At 52.4% G+C, this 20,818-nt stretch overlaps 1 protein-coding gene across 2 annotated transcripts; it reads right to left on the bottom strand.

The window, feature by feature from the left end:
• Nucleotides 1-258: 258 nt before the first annotated feature.
• On the bottom strand, nucleotides 259-19,917 carry nlk1 (nemo-like kinase, type 1). 2 transcript variants are annotated; one of them, XM_066721821.1, is made up of 11 exons: nucleotides 18,400-19,917; nucleotides 13,766-13,895; nucleotides 13,061-13,116; nucleotides 12,838-12,944; nucleotides 8,258-8,343; nucleotides 7,717-7,926; nucleotides 7,524-7,625; nucleotides 7,328-7,414; nucleotides 3,996-4,194; nucleotides 3,692-3,785; nucleotides 259-3,573 (listed from the first exon to the last, which is right to left on the bottom strand). In XM_066721821.1, exons 1-11 carry the CDS (start codon nucleotides 18,711-18,713, stop codon nucleotides 3,525-3,527), a joined length of 1,434 nt encoding a protein of 477 aa, XP_066577918.1. In that variant the 5' UTR covers nucleotides 18,714-19,917; the 3' UTR covers nucleotides 259-3,524. The 2 variants fall into 2 exon arrangements, with proteins under 2 accessions (XP_066577918.1, XP_066577917.1); XM_066721820.1 differs by having other exon boundaries at nucleotides 3,930-4,194.
• Nucleotides 19,918-20,818: the final 901 nt, after the last annotated feature.

A 20,818-nucleotide genomic window follows, 5' to 3' on the forward strand; every position in this document is an offset into this window, starting at 1 on the left:
TTTCTTAGTCAGCTCAGCTACTGGTGTATTTTTTAAGTTCCTGCCAGACATGTGGAGGGAGAGAGGGGGACAGAAGAGAGAAATGACAGCACAGTTGTCGGGGGTGGTGTGTTGGTGTGTTGTGGTGTGTGCGTCAGATAAAAGAAAGAAAACGCAAAAAAAAAAAAAAAGAGGGAATAAATGATTTAGCAGCCCCCTCCCTCCTACCTCGTTAGTGTCCCAATTAACACACACAAAAACCACACGCACACGTCAGGGTACTTTTCATTTTCCAGTGTCTATTCGTTCATCAGGTAAATTATTCGGCGAGTCGCTCGCTTTCATACGAAAAAATTCAAGTATCGGTCGGGAAACAAACAAAGCGAAAAACAAAAACTGAACACAGCAACAGAAGAGCCAAAAAGGTGAAAGTAAAAGCGGTTGACACTGAGAAACCAGGACCAAGTCAATGAGGCCAAACACTCCCTCAGACAGCACACACATCCACCACTCACTCCCTCACACACACACACACTCACTCACTCGGACACCATACACACACGGCTAATTGGTCACCATTATCCAAACCACACTCTCCCCCCTCCCATCTCACATTTTTCTCACAAAGATATAAAACGCCCCTACAGAAAATCATAACACATGATCTCTCCCAATTTCTACCCCACCCGCCCCCAGCAAAAAAAAACAAGTGGTATCTCCCATTGTTCACTACATCTGCTCTACACACATGACCTACAGAGACAACCCAGCAGCGACAGCCAAACACAGAGCTGCATTAGGGGCCTGGAGGCCCGCCCCACGGCCATTCAGGGGCCAATAGCTTGAGGGGAAGACCGCCCCTTGTCCCGAATGGGCCCCCGATCACAGACAGACACAAACCAGCAGCTTGGACAGCGTGAGTTTCTTTCTTCCCCAATCACAGAAACCATTTCAGTTCCTCCAAAAAGTAACACAAATCAGTGCAAGCCTGTGCATGGGACATGGAGTGCTCAGCGCCAAGTGTACGATTCATCCTCCCCTCTGTGGGACAGGACACGTCCCAAGCAGACAAAGAGGAGGAATGATCTAGAGTGGATAAGTACAGCTGGTACTGAAATGGTTTGAAGCAGAAAAGAAAAACTCACCCTTCACAGGATTATCTCAAGCGGCCGATTTTAAAGATTCGCTCCCGTTCTGCATATACAGGATTCCGCAGCCCTAACTTCCCAGGCCGACTCGCAAGGCGCCCCAGTGACATCAACCAGAACAGCACAGGTTCAGAATAAACCCTGGTCACTGCCTTTGTATTTGCTAGGCTGAAATAAAGTGCGCGAGTTTTTGCGAGTGAGTATAAACGTGCGAGTGCGCATCTGTGAGTTTGTGTGAGAGAACGTATGCGAGTGTGAAGCATTCTCTCTCATATTGGACCAGGGTGTCCTCTAATGAGAGAAACCCCAAACACAGCTGAAGAATTGGATCTAAAACCGTCGATTAAACGCTCCAGCCCTTAACTGCGCCCACGCCGGCGCCACAGTGATGTCATCCACCAGCGCCAGCCAGGCAGCCGGGGAGTCTGGGAGATGTTGCCTGCGTGGGGCGAACGGGACGGACAGATCGGAGTGCGGAGGGGGATCCCCTTGGGCTCACAGAGAGAGAGAGGAGCTGCCCTCAAATGTCCAACAGCGCAGTTTTCATATTCATATTAGACAACGCAATCACAAGTCAGCCTGGGCAGTTTTGTCCGCTGGGAGATGCTGGATTTTGCAGTGGGCTTGAAACAGAGAGCTGTGAAAGGGGGTCTGTAGTCAAATCAAACAAAGGCCTAAAATGATCGCGTATCCCGCAGAATTCTCCGCAACTAAAGTGAGGGGCGATCGGTCTCCAGCACAGACACCCCCTCGGATGCATCTAGGCAGTTTGTCCTCGTCAGACTCCATCATTATTTGCGTGGAAAGAGGCGGAATTCAGCCAGGCAAACATACTGAAGAGAAAGCTGCGTTTACACAGGATTCCCCTACACTCTTTCAGCACGGCCAGCGAGGTGGGCATCAGGGTCCCTGGGCAATGAGGCCTGGTGTGACAGAAGGACTTCAGAGCCTTCACAACGCCCAGGGAGCAGAGACACTCCCACATCAGGACTGCAGGGGACACAGACAGAATATATGGGCCTATTTTAAGCCTTTATTTTGACTACAGTTGTGATGCACCCTGGGGAGCTGGCGAAACCGGGCGCGTTTATAACATCCTGTCAAGAGTCTGCAGCAAGACAAATACAGCCCAGGGCAAAGCAGCTGGGCGGGTGGGAGACAGGGGAGCTGCTGTGACTGACCCCTGAGCTGCCCAGGGGGGACTGCAGCTGGTCTCCCCTCCCCTCCTCCGCCACCCTCTGTAAATAATATACCTGAAGTTACACAAATCCACATTCTACCGCACTATATTAGAATATCCGTTTCACCAGGGATTCAGCATGATTATTTTACTTGTGTGGACTATAGTATAGTATAGGGGCCAGACTGGAGCCAGCACTGTCTAAGACTATAGTATAGTATAGGGGCCCAGACTGTGTCGTTTACTACAGGGATCCAGACTGTCCTTCATCTCAGAGCTCAGTTGGTTGGGGGGGGATGGGGGTGGGACAAGGGCATCTGTGTAGCACCTACTGGTTCGCAGAGGAGGACTGCGGACACAAAGCCTTACTACAGTTATTAACATCACTACTACTGAGAACAGCTTAAAAACATCAGAACAAAACTTGGAAACCTGAGAAGAGTAATGGGAGAGGGAGGGGTGGGCTGGTGATAAGGGGGAGGGACCAGGGTGGGCAGTCCAGTCCAATGGGGAGACAGCACTTGACCATGGGGTGTGGTTTAATGGGGTGTGGTTAAATAGTGCAGTTCTCTAGGGGTGTAGTTTGTGGACTGTTGACCTATAGGGAGAGGGGGTGTGGTCTGGGAGGGCTGTGGTCCTATAGGGAGACCGGGATTGGACAGTGGGGCCTCCATTCCCGCCCCCTGCCCCAGTCTACAGTGCTTTATTAGACAAGTTACCTCGTTAGCGAGTCAGGCGAAATAATTAAGCAACCACTATGTACCGGGGCCCTAAATATCGAACAACAGCAACGGCAACAACCACAAATAAATCATCAGCATCATCGTCATCATCATCATCATCATCATCATCACAAAATAAAACCTACAACAAAACAGTAAGAAAACGACCAGGCTTCGGACACCGAGCGGCAGCATCCTGGGTTTGTTCTTAATCTTCTTGTTTCTTTTCCCGTATCTTTTACCTTCCTTCCGTCCGTCCGTCCTTCTTTTAATCGTTTCTCAAGTTTATCAGCAGCATAAGCGAGTCTAGATTCCCTCTTTCCCCTTCCTCCTCCTCCTCTCCTCTCCTCTCTCCAGAGGTTTTGCGTCGTTCACTCGGCACAGGTTTCAGTGTCTGAATGTTAAGTTTTCCTTCTCTTCCCATCCATAGTCCACCTCTCTCTCTCTCTCTCTCTCTCTCTCTCTCTCTCTTTCAATCTCTCCATCCCTCCCGCCTCATCTCTCCTCTTTCCTGGACACTTTAGAGGAATGCCAAGCAGTGGACCTGTAGAGGGAGAGAGCCAGGGAATAGTGTCCAGTCAGTGTCTCTCTACTGTATTAACCCCCACTCTCTCGCTCGCTCTCCCTCTCCCTCTTCTGCCCTTCTCCCTCTCCCCCCGTACCTGATGAATGTCTTGAAGGCGGCGCTCTGGGGGTTGATGCACAGCGGCACTCTCTTACCCTGCTGGTGCTCGGAGATAAACCTGTGGATCAGCTCTGATGGGGAGGGGGGGAGAGTGAATAAAAAGAGGAGAGGAGAGGGAAGGAGGTTAATAAAGGATAGACACCCTGCCCGACTCCCCACCTTTGCCCTGCCCAAGGGAGGCCAGGCTGTGCCCGCACTGCTCCCCTCCCCCTCACCTTTGCCCTGCCACACGGAGGCCAGGCTGCGCTCGAGCTGGTCCCCCTCCCTCCTCTGTCCCTCACCTTTGCCCTGCCACACGGAGGCCAGGCTGTGCTCGTACTGGTCAGTGAAGCTGCGGGCGGCGGGCGGCTCGAAGTCACGGGTGTAGACGCGCCCACTGGGCACCGAGAAACAGCACTGGCACATGCAGGTGTGGTAGCGCAGCCGGCCCTCCTCCAGGTACGGGTGAGACAGGGCGTCGCTGCCTGAGATACGCTTACACTGGGGGGTGAAGACAGAAGAAAGGTATCCAGTTAGTCAGTCGGTGCATTGATGCATGTGTATATGCAATGGTTTTGGCAAAACACTACGGATGCCCATCATGCTAATAAAGCACCATTTGAATTGAATGGAATGGTGACGATCATAGAATTCCATTATTCTAGAAGCGATCCTGCTCCTGACCAGAGTATGTCAAGCGGGCGCCATCTTATGAAGGTCTGACAACTTCAATCTCTTTGATAACTGATATAAATACTGTATGAAAAAACTGCAGCAAGACAACCAACCAAACAGACAAAGCAACAGGAGATATGTATCCATCTTGTGTTGTTTTAGCAATGTAAAGCATCTATAGCTGGTCTGGGCAAAATACGGCCCACGGGCCAGATCCGGCCCATTCCTTACCTCACTCCAGCCCGTTATGACCTCCAGACTAAATCATCATTTTGAATAATATACACTCACGTAGCTTGTGAAAACTTTAATAAAATAGTGTAAGAGTCCTCATCAGTATGTACTTGACACAGGCCTCTGATTGGTTACTGTGATGCGTGGCTATGGTTCAGCACAGTGCGGGAAGTGATTTCACATTCACCAGCACATTTACCACTGCAACATGAGCTTATCTAAGAAGAGAAAAACAGATGCGGAACACACAGTGTTTATGAAAGAATGGACATCAAAATACTTCTTTACTGATGTCACAAGAAAAGCTGTGTGCTTAGTTTGCAAATAAATTGTAGCAGTATTCAAAGAGTACAGCTTGAAACGTCACTTCAAAACGAAACATGCAGCCAAATATGAGAGCATGTCTTCGGAAGAGAAAGGTAGACAAATCGCACAAGATGGTTTCACAAATGCAAAAGGAACAAAGCTTTTTCATGAGACTTTATTCAGCTCAAGATGGAATTACCAGAACAAGCTGTGTGGTTGCTCACAAAATCGCAAAAAACAGCGAGCCATTCTCAGAGGGAGAATTCATCAAGGAATGTTTGGTTGAATCTGCTGCAATATTGTGACCTGACAAGAAAGCGCTTCTTGAAAAACTTTCACTGTCAAGACGTACTGTGACGCGAAGTGTTGAAGGAATCTCGGAGAACTTGGAACGACAGTTGAAAGGTAGGGTAAACAATTTCTCTTATTGTTCTCTGGCCTTTGACAAGAGCTGTGACGTTGAAGACCAGCCGTTGATTTTCATACGAGGCATTACTACAGATTTTACATTGACTGAAGAACTTGTGTCAGTGCAGTCAATGAGAAACACAACTACAGGCAAGGATTTAATGGACGAAGTTAATGAGCGTGTCTCAAAACTTGGACTGAGTTGCCAGAAATTGGCTGGTGTGACCACTGATGGGTGTCCAAACTTGAAAAATGCTAGGTTATTAAAAAGGATACAAGACCAAGTGACCGAAACTAACCCAGAACAGAAATTACATTTTTTGCATTGCATTATTCACCAGGAGGTTCTCTGCAAATGTGTTCTAAAACTTAGCCATGTTGTGGACACAGTTACACAACTAGTGAACTTTATTCAAGCAAGAGCATTAAACCACAGGCAGTTTGTCTCTCTACTGGAGTCTGAAACAGAGCACACGGATATTCCCTATCAAATAAATGTCCGATGGCTCAGTTTGGGGAAGGTGCTGAAAGTGTTGGACACACTGGTTTCACACCGGTTTATTGATTTTCAAATGTTAGAAAATGACATGGCTTTGATTCTGTCCCCTTTCACATTCAGTGTGGACAACGCTGCTATTGATCTCCAGCTTGAGCTTATGGACTTGCAGTCTGACGCACTGCTCGCGAACAATTCAAATCTGCGCCACTGAGGTTTTATGCATCTCTCAATGAACAGACCATTCAAAAGATTGGGGCCCACGCTCATAAAATGCTTGTACTGCTTTGTTCAACCTAGGTATGTGAACAGACATTTTCGGTGATGAAATTCAATAAATCAAAGAACAGATCCTCCATTAGTGACGCCCACCTTGCAGCAGTGCTGCACATTGCAATATCGCAATTGACACCTGACTTCACCTCCCTGGTTAATGTCCAAGAGAGACTCCTCTTCTTCACATTGAATGAGTAAAAGTTTATTGCAATCTGAAGAAAAAAGAGGAAAGTCGATGTACCTCTTTGAAACGGTTAATAAACGCCAGTTTGTTTTGGAAGACTTCTGTTTCTTTTGCTTTTATTTCAACAGGGACCATCAAAAGGCAAGGTCACTACAATATGTTAAAAAAATTAAATAATAATAATAATAATAATAATTCATGACAAAATAGATATGTGGCCCGAGATGCCATACTGACATTCATACAGTGGCCCACTTATGAAAATTGCCCACCCCTGATCTATAGGTAGCAACAGGTATAACGATGGATGTATCCATATCCCTAATGTGAATTGTGAAAAACAAATGTTTTAAAAGGCTGTACCTTAATCTTCAGCTTCCGAATGCTTTTCAGTTCCTACTCAATGTTTTTAACATTTTATCCACAGAAATAACCCAGTCAAATGTATAGAAAACGAGAACCAATTTTCTCTCACAGAAATAAACACTATTGGTGAAAACCAATAATAAATATTCAAAGATGTCTTTGGGGGGGTATTGAATTTAACAGAAACAAGAAAAATCTGCTTTTTGTGAGTACCTGTGCAGTAAGATATATAATTACAGGGGAGTTTAAATTTTATACATTGCGATTAACTAGCCATCAATATTTTTCTAGACATTTGTGTCATTAATGTAGAGGCCTAATGTTTGTAGGTTTTGGTGTTCAGAATTAAAAGGGTCCTTTACACTACTAAATTAAATGTATACATATTAATAAAGAGTATAATCTCAAAATAGCTGTGACCTGTGTAGGCATTTAGGGTCCAAACCAGCTGAACAAAACAATAGTGCCATAAATACCGTACTAATAATATACAACGAAAACATTTACAGCTAAAATGTTTATTTCTACACAGCACAGTAGCTAACCCGCCACAGATTTTGTTATTTTATGACCTGCATCAGCGTAGTTCGTTTACATTTGCAACAAGGCAACAGACCTACACAAGATGGCGGCTGTACACGTCTGTGGTGCCTATAGTGCATTAACCCCTTCCTCTCCGCCCCACTCACCGGGTCAAACACCAGCATCCGACACAGCAGGTGAACGGCTTCGTGGGTCGCGCCATCCGAAAGCATGTACAGCACTGAGAGAGAGGGCTGGCAGGGGAAGAGATAGATAGGGAAGAGAGGAGGAGAGAAATGCTTAGAGACATTGATAAACGCTGACAAAGAAGAAAATATTGTCAATTTTCAGGTGTTGCCTTACCGCTTTGTGGGGACCTCTCAGGATGTGTGCCCGTGCCCCCTCACAGGCCGACACCATGGCAGACAGAGGAGGCGTCCCCAGCAGGTCTGTGATGAGGTCCAGCTGAGGGAGGGAGAGGCGAGTGTCAATACGGACGCACCGACTGCATTACACAGCCCTGCACGCCCCCGTCGCAGCAGTACCCGGCACTGACCTGCTGGATGGGGCTCTGGGCCTGGAACAGGATGCGGCGGCCCAGCAGCTCGGCGAAGATGCAGCCCACAGACCAGATGTCGATGGAGCTGCTGTAGTGCCGGCTGCCCATGAGGATCTCGGGCGCGCGGTAGTACTGCGTCACCACCTCCTGGGTCATGTGACGCGATTCGTCGCGCTCCTCCACCCGCGCCAGCCCGAAGTCACAGATCTGAGAGGGGGCAATGAGGTGCAGGGGGCAATCATCAAGCAGGAGGACACAAAACGGGACAGGCACACCACAGAAAGAGTTCTGCAGAGAAATACCCCGAACAATGCATGCAGTGCCCTTGAAAATGGTTGACCAGGGTGGCCAGAGAGAACAGGCTCTGTGGGCACTGCGATATATACTTTACAAAATATGCATGAGAGAGAGAGAGACAGGCAGGAACAGAGAGAGAGAGAGAGAGAGAGAGACAAACACAGGCAGGGACAGGCGGAGAGAGAGAGAGAGAGAGAGGGAGAGCGACAGAGAGACAGGCAGGGACAGATAGAGTTCTTACCTTGAGCAGACAGTTGCTGTTGACCAGCAGGTTGCCGGGTTTGATGTCTCTGTGCAGAATCCCAGCAGAGTGGAGATATTTCAGCCCTGCAGCAACACAAGCAGTCAAGCACTGGCATACACATACATATACACGTACACACACATATACACACACACCAGCAGTCACCACCGACACACACACACACACACACACACACACACACACACACACCAGCAGTCACCACCGACACACACACACACACACACCAGCAGTCACCACCGACACACACACACACACACACCAGCAGTCACCACCGACACACACACACACACACACCAGCAGTCACCACCGACACACACACACACACACACCAGCAGTCACCACCGACACACACACACACACACACCAGCAGTCACCACCGACACACACACACACACACACCAGCAGTCACCACCGACACACACACACACACACACCAGCAGTCACCACCGACACACACACACACACACACACCAGCAGTCACCACCGACACACACACACACACACACACCAGCAGTCACCACCGACACACACACACACACACACACCAGCAGTCACCACCGACACACACACACACACACACACCAGCAGTCACCACCAGCAGTCACCACCGACACACACACACACACACACCAGCAGTCACCACCGACACACACACACACACACACCAGCAGTCACCACCGACACACACACACACACACACCAGCAGTCACCACCGACACACACACACACACACACACACACACACACACACACCAGCAGTCACCACCGACACACACACACACACACACACACCAGTCACCACCGACACACACACACACACCAGCAGTCACCACCAGCAGTCACCACCGACACACACACACACACACACACACACACACCAGCAGTCACCACTGACACACACACACACACCAGCAGTCACCACCGACACACACACACACCAGCAGTCACCACCAGCAGTCACCACCGACACACACACACCAGCAGTCACCACCGACACACACACACACACACACCAGCAGTCACCACCGACACACACACACCAGCAGTCACCACCGACACACACACCAGCAGTCACCACCGACACACACACCAGCAGTCACCACCGACACACACACCAGCAGTCACCAGTCACCACCGACACACACACCAGCAGTCACCACCGACACACACACCAGCAGTCACCACCGACACACACACACACACACACCAGCAGTCACCACCAGCAGTCACCACCGACACACACACACACCAGCAGTCACCACCGACACACACACACACACACCAGCAGTCACCACCGACACACACACACACACACACACCAGCAGTCACCACCAGCAGTCACCACCGACACACACACACCAGCAGTCACCACCGACACACACACACCAGCAGTCACCACCGACACACACACACACACCAGCAGTCACCACCGACACACACACACACACACACACACACACACCAGCAGTCACCACCGACACACACACACACACACACACCAGCAGTCACCACCGACACACACACACACACCAGCAGTCACCACCAGCAGTCACCACCGACACACACGCACACACCAGCAGTCACCACCGACACACACACACACACCAGCAGTCACCACCGACACACACACACACACACCAGCAGTCACCACCGACACACACACACACACACCAGCAGTCACCACCGACACACACACACACACACACACACACCAGCAGTCACCACCGACACACACACACACACACACACCAGCAGTCACCACCGACACACACACACACACACACACACCAGCAGTCACCACCGACACACACACACACACCAGCAGTCACCACCGACACACACACACACACACACACACACACACCAGCAGTCACCACCGACACACACACACACACCAGCAGTCACCACCGACACACACACACACACACACACACACCAGCAGTCACCACCGACACACACACACACACACACCAGCAGTCACCACCTACACACACACACACACCAGCAGTCACCACCAGCAGTCACCACCGACACACACACACACACACACACACACACACACACCAGCAGTCACCACCGACACACACACACACACACACCAGCAGTCACCACTGACACACACACACACCAGCAGTCACCACCGACACACACACACACACACACCAGCAGTCACCACTGACACACACACACCAGCAGTCACCACCAGCAGTCACCACCGACACACACACACACACACACACCAGCAGTCACCACCGACACACACACACACACACACCAGCAGTCACCACCGACACACACACACACACACACACACACCAGCAGTCACCACCGACACACACACACACACCAGCAGTCACCACCGACACACACACACACACCAGCAGTCACCACCGACACACACACACACACACACACACACACACCAGCAGTCACCACCAGCAGTCACCACCGACACACACACACACACACACCAGCAGTCACCACCGACACACACACACACACACACACACCAGCAGTCACCACCGACACACACACACACACACACACCAGCAGTCACCACCGACACACACACACACACACACACACCAGCAGTCACCACCGACACACACACACACACACACACACCAGCAGTCACCACCGACACACACACACACACACCAGCAGTCACCACCGACACACACACACACACACCAGCAGTCACCACCGACACACACACACACACACACCAGCAGTCACCACCGACACACACACACACACACCAGCAGTCACCACCGACACACACACACACACCAGCAGTCACCACCGACACACACACACACACACACCAGCAGTCACCACCGACACACACACACACACACACCAGCAGTCACCACCGACACACACACACACACACACCAGCAGTCACCACCGACACACACACACACACACACACCAGCAGTCACCACCGACACACACACACACACACACCAGCAGTCACCACCGACACACACACACACACACCAGCAGTCACCACCGACACACACACACACACACACACACACACCAGCAGTCACCACCGACACACACACACACACACACCAGCAGTCACCACCAGCAGTCACCACCGACACACACACACACACACACACACCAGCAGTCACCACCGACACACACACACACACACACACCAGCAGTCACCACCAGCAGTCACCACCGACACACACACACACACACACACACCAGCAGTCACCACCGACACACACACACACACACACACACCAGCAGTCACCACCGACACACACACACACACCAGCAGTCACCACTGACACACACACACACACCAGCACACACCAGCAGTCACCACCGACACACACACACACACACACACCAGCAGTCACCACCGACACACACACACACACACACACCAGCAGTCACCACCGACACACACACACACACCAGCAGTCACCACCGACACACACACACACACCAGCAGTCACCACCGACACACACACACACACACACACACCAGCAGTCACCACCAGCAGTCACCACCGACACACACACACACACACACCAGCAGTCACCACCGACACACACACACACACACACACACCAGCAGTCACCACCGACACACACACACACACACACACACCAGCAGTCACCACCGACACACACACACACACACACACACACCAGCAGTCACCACCGACACACACACACACACACCAGCAGTCACCACCGACACACACACACACACACACCAGCAGTCACCACCGACACACACACACACACACCAGCAGTCACCACCGACACACACACACACACACACCAGCAGTCACCACCGACACACACACACACACACACCAGCAGTCACCACCGACACACACACACACACACACCAGCAGTCACCACCGACACACACACACACACACACACACACACCAGCAGTCACCACCGACACACACACACACACCAGCAGTCACCACCGACACACACACACACACACACCAGCAGTCACCACCGACACACACACACACACCAGCAGTCACCACCGACACACACACACACACACACACACACACCAGCAGTCACCACCGACACACACACACACACACACACCAGCAGTCACCACCAGCAGTCACCACCGACACACACACACACACACACACACCAGCAGTCACCACCGACACACACACACACACACACACACACCAGCAGTCACCACCGACACACACACACACACACACACCAGCAGTCACCACCAGCAGTCACCACCGACACACACACACACACACACACACCAGCAGTCACCACCGACACACACACACACACACACACACCAGCAGTCACCACCGACACACACACACACACCAGCAGTCACCACTGACACACACACACACACCAGCACACACCAGCAGTCACCACCGACACACACACACACACACACACCAGCAGTCACCACTGACACACACACACACACACACACTGAAAACCACCCTATCGCAGTGATGCATCGGGACACACACAACACAGCACACACTGACATCAAGACACCTAGTTCCTGGCACAGCACTGACCTCTCAGTATCTGGTAGAGGAAGACCTTGATGTGGTCGGTGGTGAGGGCCTGGGGGGAGACGATCACCTTGTGCAGGTCACTCTGCATCAGCTCTGTGATCACATAGCTGACACCTGGGCTCAGGAAAACACTGGACTGGACACACCCCACTGTACCGCACACACTCACTCACACACATCTCTTCACACCCCCTGCCCTGCACACACTGTCTGAGGAGGATACATCTCCTCGAAGCAGTCGATCTGTGGCGGCTGCAGGATGTCCAGCGCAGACAGCACCTGGAACACAGAGCACTGAACACTGACCCACTGAGCACTAAACACGGTCACACACAGCACTGAAAGAACACTGAACACTGTCATGCACAGTGCACTGAACACACACACAGAGCACTGAACACTGTCACGCACAGAGCCCTGAAAGAACAGTCAAGCACAGAGCACTGACGCACTGAAATATTTCACATCATGTCATTATCGCTAGAGTGAAAACAACCACCAAAGAGTTTTAATTCACAGCTTCTGATACGTCAAAGTGACCTTCACTCGCTTTAATTAATGAAGCCCAACTCTCGACAGCAGTTAAGATGACGCGTGGGCTCTGGAGCTGGGCACATGCAGAACTCAGGGCATGGAATGCTGCGAAGTCCGTTGCTATGAATATGCCTGAAAATCTTACCCGGCGTTTTAAACGGGGCATTTTCAACCCTGGAGGTTCTGTATCCGCCCATACTTGAAACATAATGATTAACGCCAAATAATGTTAGAACAAATCAAAATATTGTTTGTCTAGATGTATGAATTGAAATAACGTAATCTGATTTGACTCTCTCAGTGCAGTGTCTGTGTACTGCAGTGTCCAGTCAGCCTGTGTGTAGCCCGGTACACTGCAGCCTCCTCTCTGTGCGTCGGTGGGTGTGTGACTCACATTGTCGTGTTTGAAGAAGCAGAGCATGCGCAGCTCCCTGAACACCCTCTTACAGGAGACCAGGTTCTGAAACACGTTGGGCATCTTCTTCAGGGCCACCCTGCGCCCATCACGAGGGTCAGTCACTGACCTGAGAGAGAGTTAATATAGTAAAGACACAGGGTACACCCCCCACACACTCTCTCCACGCTGTACCCCCCTGTGCGCACACTCTCTCCACGCTGTACCCCCCCCATGTGTGCGCACTCTCTCTCTCACGCCACGCTGTACCCCACCACGCGCGCACGCACTCTCTCCAAGCTGTACCCCCCACCCCCCCGTGTGCTCTCTCCACGCTGTACCCCCCTGTGCGCGCACTCTGCATGCTTTACCCCCCGTGCACACACTCTCTCTCCACGCTGTACCCCCGTGTACCCCCCCCACATGCGCGCGCGCTCTCCACGCTGTACCCCCCTGTGCGCACTCTCTCCACGCTGTACCCCCTTGTGCACACACTCTCTCTCTCCACACTGTACCCCCCCGTGCACACACTCTCTCTCCACGCTGTACCCCCTTGTGCACACACTCTCTCTCTCCACACTGTACCCCCCCGTGCACACACTCTCTCTCCACGCTGTACCCCCGTGTACCCCCCCCACGTGCGCGCGCGCTCTCCACGCTGTACCCCCCTGTGTGCACGCACTCTCTGCACGCTGTACCCCCCCGTGCACACACTCGCCACGCAGTACCCCCCTGTGCGCGCACTCTCTGCCCGCTGTACCCCCCCTGCGTGCTCTCTCCACGCTGTACGCCCGTGCGCACACTCTCCACGCTGTACCCCCCCGTGCACACTCTCTCTCCCCACGCTGTACCCCCCCGTGCGTGCACACTGCCCGCTGTACCCCCCCTGCGTGCTCTCTCCACGCTGTATCCCCATGCACACACTCTCTCCACGCTGTATCCCCGTGCGCGCACTCTCCACGCTGTACGCCCGTGCACACACTCGCCACGCAGTACCCCCCCTGCGTGCTCTCTCCACGCTGTATCCCTGTGCGCGCACTCTCCACGCTGTACCCCCGTGTGCACGCACTCTCTGCACGCTGTACCCCCCCGTGCACACACTCGCCACGCAGTACCCCCCCTGCGTGCTCTCTCCACGCTGTACGCCCGTGCGCACACTCTCCACGCTGTACCCCCCCGTGCACACTCTCTCCCCACGCTGTACCCCCCCGTGCGTGCACACTCTCCACGCTGTACCCCCGTGTGCACGCACTCTCTGCACGCTGTACCCCCCCGTGCACACACTCTCTCCACGCTGTACCCCCCCCGTGCGCGCACTCTCTCCACGCTGTACCCCCGTGTGCACGCACTCTCTGCACGCTGTACCCCCCCGTGCACACACTCTCTCCACGCTGTATCCCCGTGCGCGCACTCTCTCCACGCTGTACCCCCGTGTGCACGCACTCTCTGCACGCTGTACCCCCCCGTGCACACACTCTCTCCACGCTGTACCCCCCCCGTGCTCGCACACTCACCACGCAGTACCCCCCTGTGCGCGCACTCGCTGCCCGCTGTACCCCCCCTGCGTGCTCTCTCCACGCTGTACGCCCGTGCGCACACTCTCTCCACGCTGTACCCCCCCGTGCACACTCTCTCCCCACGCTGTACCCCCCCCGCGTGCGCGCACTCTCTCTCACGCCACGCTGTACCCCACCACGCACGCACGCACTCTCTCCACGCTGTACCCCCCACCCCCCCGTGTGCGCGCACTCTCCACGCTTTACCCCCGTGTACCCCCACCGCGTGCACGCGCTCTCTCCACGCTGTACGCCCCTGTGCGCACACTCTGCATGCTGTACCCCCCAGTGCGCGCACTCTCTATGCTGTAAACCCCCTCCCCCGCGCACTCTCCACGCTATGAACCCCCCCCGCGCACGCACTCTCTCCACGCTGTAAACCCCCCCGCTGTAAACCCCCCCCCACGCACACGCACTCTCCACGCTGTGAACCCCCCCCGCGCACGCACTCTCCATGCTGTACCCGACCGCACACGCTCTCTATACTGCACCTTCACACACACCCTCCCTACACTGAACCTATACACAACCACACACACACTACACTGTACCTATCCACAACCACACACACACTACACTGTACCTATCCACACACACACACTGTACTTACACACACACATGCTCTGTACACTGTACCCACACACACTATATAATGTACCCCCCCACACACTGTACCCACACTCACTCTGTACCTATCCACACACGCACACTACTGTACCCACACACACTGTACCTACACACATACACATGCTCTGTACACTGTACCCACACAGTACACTGTACCCACACACACTGTACCCTGTACCCCCCACACACTGTACACTGTACCCACACGCACACACTGTACCCACAAGCACACACTGTACCCACACTGTACCCCCACACACACTGTACACTGTACCCACACACACACAGTACCCACACTGTACCCACACACACAGTGTACACTGTACCCCCACACTGTACCCACAAGCACACACTGTACACTGTACCCCCACACACACTGTACACTGTACCCCCACACTGTACCCACAAGCACACACTGTACACTGTACCCCCACACACTGTACACTGTACCCCCACACACACACTGTACACTGTACCCCCACACTGTACCCACAAGCACACACTGTACACTGTACCCCCACACACAGTACCCACACAGTACCCCCCACACACACACTGTACCCACACACACACACTGTACACTGTACCCCCACACACACACTGTACACTGTACCCCCACTGTACCCACACACACACTGTACCCCCACACACAGTACCCACACTGTACCCACACACACACTGTACACTGTACCCACACACACACTGTACACTGTACCCACACTGTACCCCCCCCACACACTGTACACTGTACCCACACTGTACCCCCCCACACACACTGTACCCCCACACACACACTGTACACAGTACCCCCACTGTACCCGCAAACACTGTACACAGTACCCCCCCACACACACACTGTACCCCCACACACTGTACACAGTACCCCCCCACACACACTGTACACAGTACCCACACACACACACACTGTACCCCCACACACTGTACACTGTACCCACACACACACTGTACCCACACTGTACCCACACACACACACTGTACACTGTACCCACACACAGTACCCACACACACACTGTACACAGTACCCCCCCCCACACACACACACACTGTACCCCCACACACTGTACACTGTACCCACACTGTACCCACACACACTGTACACAGTACCCCCCCACACACACACTGTACCCCCACACACTGTACACTGTACCCACACTGTACCCACACTGTACCCCCACACACACACTGTACACTGTACCCACACACACACTGTACCCACACTGTACCCCCACACACACACTGTACACTGTACCCACACACTGTACACTGTACACACACACACTGTACACTGTACCCACACACACTGTACACTGTACCCACACACACACACTGTACACTGTACCCACATACACTGTACACTGTACCCACACTGTACCCCCACACACAGTACCCACACTGTACCCACACACACAGTACCCACACTGTACCCACACACACTGTACACTGTACCCACACACACACACTGTACACTGTACCCACATACACTGTACACTGTACCCACACTGTACCCCCACACACAGTACCCACACTGTACCCCCACACACAGTACCCACACTGTACCCACACACACTGTACACTGTACCCACACACACACACTGTACACTGTACCCACACTGTACCCACACACAGTACCCACACTGTACCCACACACACACACACTGTACACAGTACCCCCCCCCACACACACACACACTGTACCCCCACACACTGTACACTGTACCCACACTGTACCCACACACACTGTACACAGTACCCCCCCACACACACACTGTACCCCCACACACACACACTGTACCCACACTGTACCCCCACACACACTGTACACTGTACCCACACTGTACCCCCACACACACTGTACACTGTACCCACACTGTACCCACACACACACACTGTACACTGTACCCACACACTGTACACTGTACCCACACACTGTACACTGTACCCACACACACACACACTGTACACTGTACCCACACACACACACACTGTACACTGTACCCACACACACACACTGTACCCACACACACACACTGTACCCACACACTGTACACTGTACCCACACACACACACACACTGTACACTGTACCCACACACTGTACCCACACACACACACTGTACCCCCACACACAGTACCCACACTGTACACTGTACCCACACACACACACACTGTACCCACACTGTACCCACACACAGTCTTTACTGTAAACACGCATACTACACGTAATTCTTCTACACATCTAATTTCCCTTTTGTATCAACAGTTTCGTTATAAAAAGCTTATTGGTTTGCCGAAACATCAAACAATATAATAAGACTGGACGTAATATTATTAGGATTATTCTTATTAATAATTAAAAGATGCAATACATTCGATGCAATGATATGTTATTGATGTCTATTACAGCAAATATCACGGTTCTTTTAAATACTCACCAAACCACACCGAAAGCTCCATAGCCAATAGGACGGTCCGGTTCGACATCGGCCGGGCTCGGAACCTCACTCCCGGGGTTACTGTGCTGCTGCGGAACCGCCGCTCCACCCCCGGTGCCTCCGCCGAGCGCGGGCAGGTGGCGAGGCGTCCCGGCCGGGGCATTGGGCCCACTCGAGGACGGGGTCGCGCTGAGGCCTGTGGAAGCCCCCGCCGTCGAGGCGTTCGCCGGTATACAGAAGAATTTCGGGCCCAACTCCGGGCCTCCGAACAAGTTGCCACAAACAGACTGGTGGCTTGTTCCGTGGAAAGCCATTTTAAAAAATAATATTGGAGACGGTCATTAAAAAAAGAAAAGTTATTCAAAAAAATAAAATGTAAACAACGCGTCGTTCACGACACAATGTGAGGTAGCTTAAGCCAGCTTCCAGGGGAGACGTTACAAAACAGCAACCTCGATAAATTAAAACACAAAAATAAACTTAATAAAAACACAAAACAAACACCAATACCCTCAGATAATGAAACGCAAGACTCCCCGCTCTCTCTCTCTCTATGACGGCGACTATTCATAAATATGAAAACAAACCCCGACAATAACTTAAATCTTTAAAAAGAGCAACCAAAAAAAAATATTAAAAAATAAAAAAAATAAAGAAGGTGTTTTTCATTTTCATCGGTAGGCGCTGTGGCCGTGCGGAGCCGCCGGACTCACGGCGACCTCAAATCGCTCCATTGTCTCCCGGCCGGAGACGGGGCTGTGCGGCCGCCGAAAACGAGTTAAAAAAAAAAACCGAAAAAGACGAGGCGGCCCACGGCGACAGAAAGAAACGACACCCGAGCGGAGGTAGACTATCCGGAGAGGGAAGGATGGAGGGAGACGAGGGAGAAAAGTGTCCGGGTCTCTCCGGGCTTTGTTAGAAGAACATACCGGGCTCAGGGAACTCAGACCACAGCCGGCTTTCCAGGCAGAGGAGGAAGCCGCCGTCCAGCACGCAGTTAGAAGCCATTATGATTATTTATTCATATTAAACTAAATATACTCCAATTAATCAGCGTACACCGAGCCCAAACCTGGGCAGCAGACCCCGGGCAGGATTTGTCAAGCAATGTCGTGGTTACACTACAAACCCCGTCCCCCGGAGGTCCATGATGAAGGTCGCCGAACCGTCCGCACAGATCCGCGGCCGGGGAGTGCGCTACACTGCCGCCGCCGAGCCCGTCCCCCCGTGTCCCGGGTAATCGATAAACCGGCTCCGGGAGTCGGCGATCGTTTCCGACATATAGGACCTGCCACTGAGCCCCGCTGAGGAACAATGGTAGCTGGTGTGTTGTGAGTTGCACTGACAAATAAAGATCACACGCACACACGCAGTCAGACGAGGTGCCGGTTATGCACAGTGTTAAAAAGCGCACCGATTAAAACTGAGGGATTGCCGGACTGCTCGGCTTCACATTCTTTCTGTTTTTCTTTCTCTCTAATCATGTGGCGTGCATTCTCTCTCTTTCTCTTTCTGATCAGCTGTTTGGGAGAGTGGGGGAGGGACGGGGGGGTGGCTAGAGAGCCAGAGAGAGTAGTGTAACGGAGCGGCCGACTTCAGAGGGAGGGGGGGAGGGGAAGGAAAGACAATAGGGGAGAGTGACGAGTGCTCTAACCGTGTTATAGCACAGGAAATACAGTCTGCTACTGTGCTCTGTGCCAGCTCGTCATGCCAATAAAGCTCGTTTTGAATTGCAGTGTGAAGGACGATGGAAGTAACACACTACTGCCAATTGTAATCCAGCTCTAGCAGTTTATGGTGGGACAGACACGCACCCCTACCTGGAAGTGGGTTTGATTAGGACGTACCGGCTCGTCCCCCCGTGGTCATGCCCTCCTCCAGCTTGACTTCCACAGCCTTAATCAAATTGATCGGCCTCAAGTGACTGAAATTGGCCCGTGGCCCTCTGCAAGTCCTAGCATTGGGATTCTCCCATCCAGACAAATATGGCAACCAAGCAGAATCGAGCGGCACCATGGACTGAGACATTAATGTCCTAACCAACGTCAACTGCAACAATCAGAGCTCTGCAACCCACAGGGCCGCACAGGGACTCTCCTCACCCACTGAAGAAGGACTTTGTAATATTAAGAGTTTGAAATTCAGTTTACCTGCATGTCCCCCCCCCCCCACTTACCCATATGGAATTGTTTTAAAGCCATTGTGTTTTTATATACACACACACACACACACACACAAGAATACAGCATTCAAAGTGTGGATCACTGATTGAGCAGATGAACTGAAAGAGTTTGATGCATCTCAAAACAAACCCCAATTAAAATTAAGTGTCTCAGATGGGTTGGAGACCTTAATAGAATCAGACGGGTCCAAATGATTAAAAACGAGGTCAATATCTTCTCTCCCGCACCACCCGTAG

Source organism: Amia ocellicauda, chromosome 14 (genome assembly GCF_036373705.1).
Source record: "Amia ocellicauda isolate fAmiCal2 chromosome 14, fAmiCal2.hap1, whole genome shotgun sequence".
NCBI classification, from domain to species: Eukaryota; Metazoa; Chordata; class Actinopteri; order Amiiformes; family Amiidae; genus Amia; species Amia ocellicauda.

What these genes read in the sequence shown, in the direction of transcription:
- nlk1 (XM_066721820.1), bottom strand. Translation starts at nt 18,713, where the DNA reads ATGGCTTTCCACGGAACAAGCCACCAGTCTGTTTGTGGCAACTTGTTC. An exon ending in GCTTCTTCAAACACGACAAT is followed by an intron (nt 13,117 to 13,765) that starts GTGAGTCACACA and finishes TCTGTGTTCCAG; the next exon opens with GTGCTGTCTGCGCTGGACAT. An exon ending in GCCTTCAAGACATTCATCAG is followed by an intron (nt 3,574 to 3,691) that starts GTACGGGGGGAG and finishes CTCCCTCTACAG; the next exon opens with GTCCACTGCTTGGCATTCCT.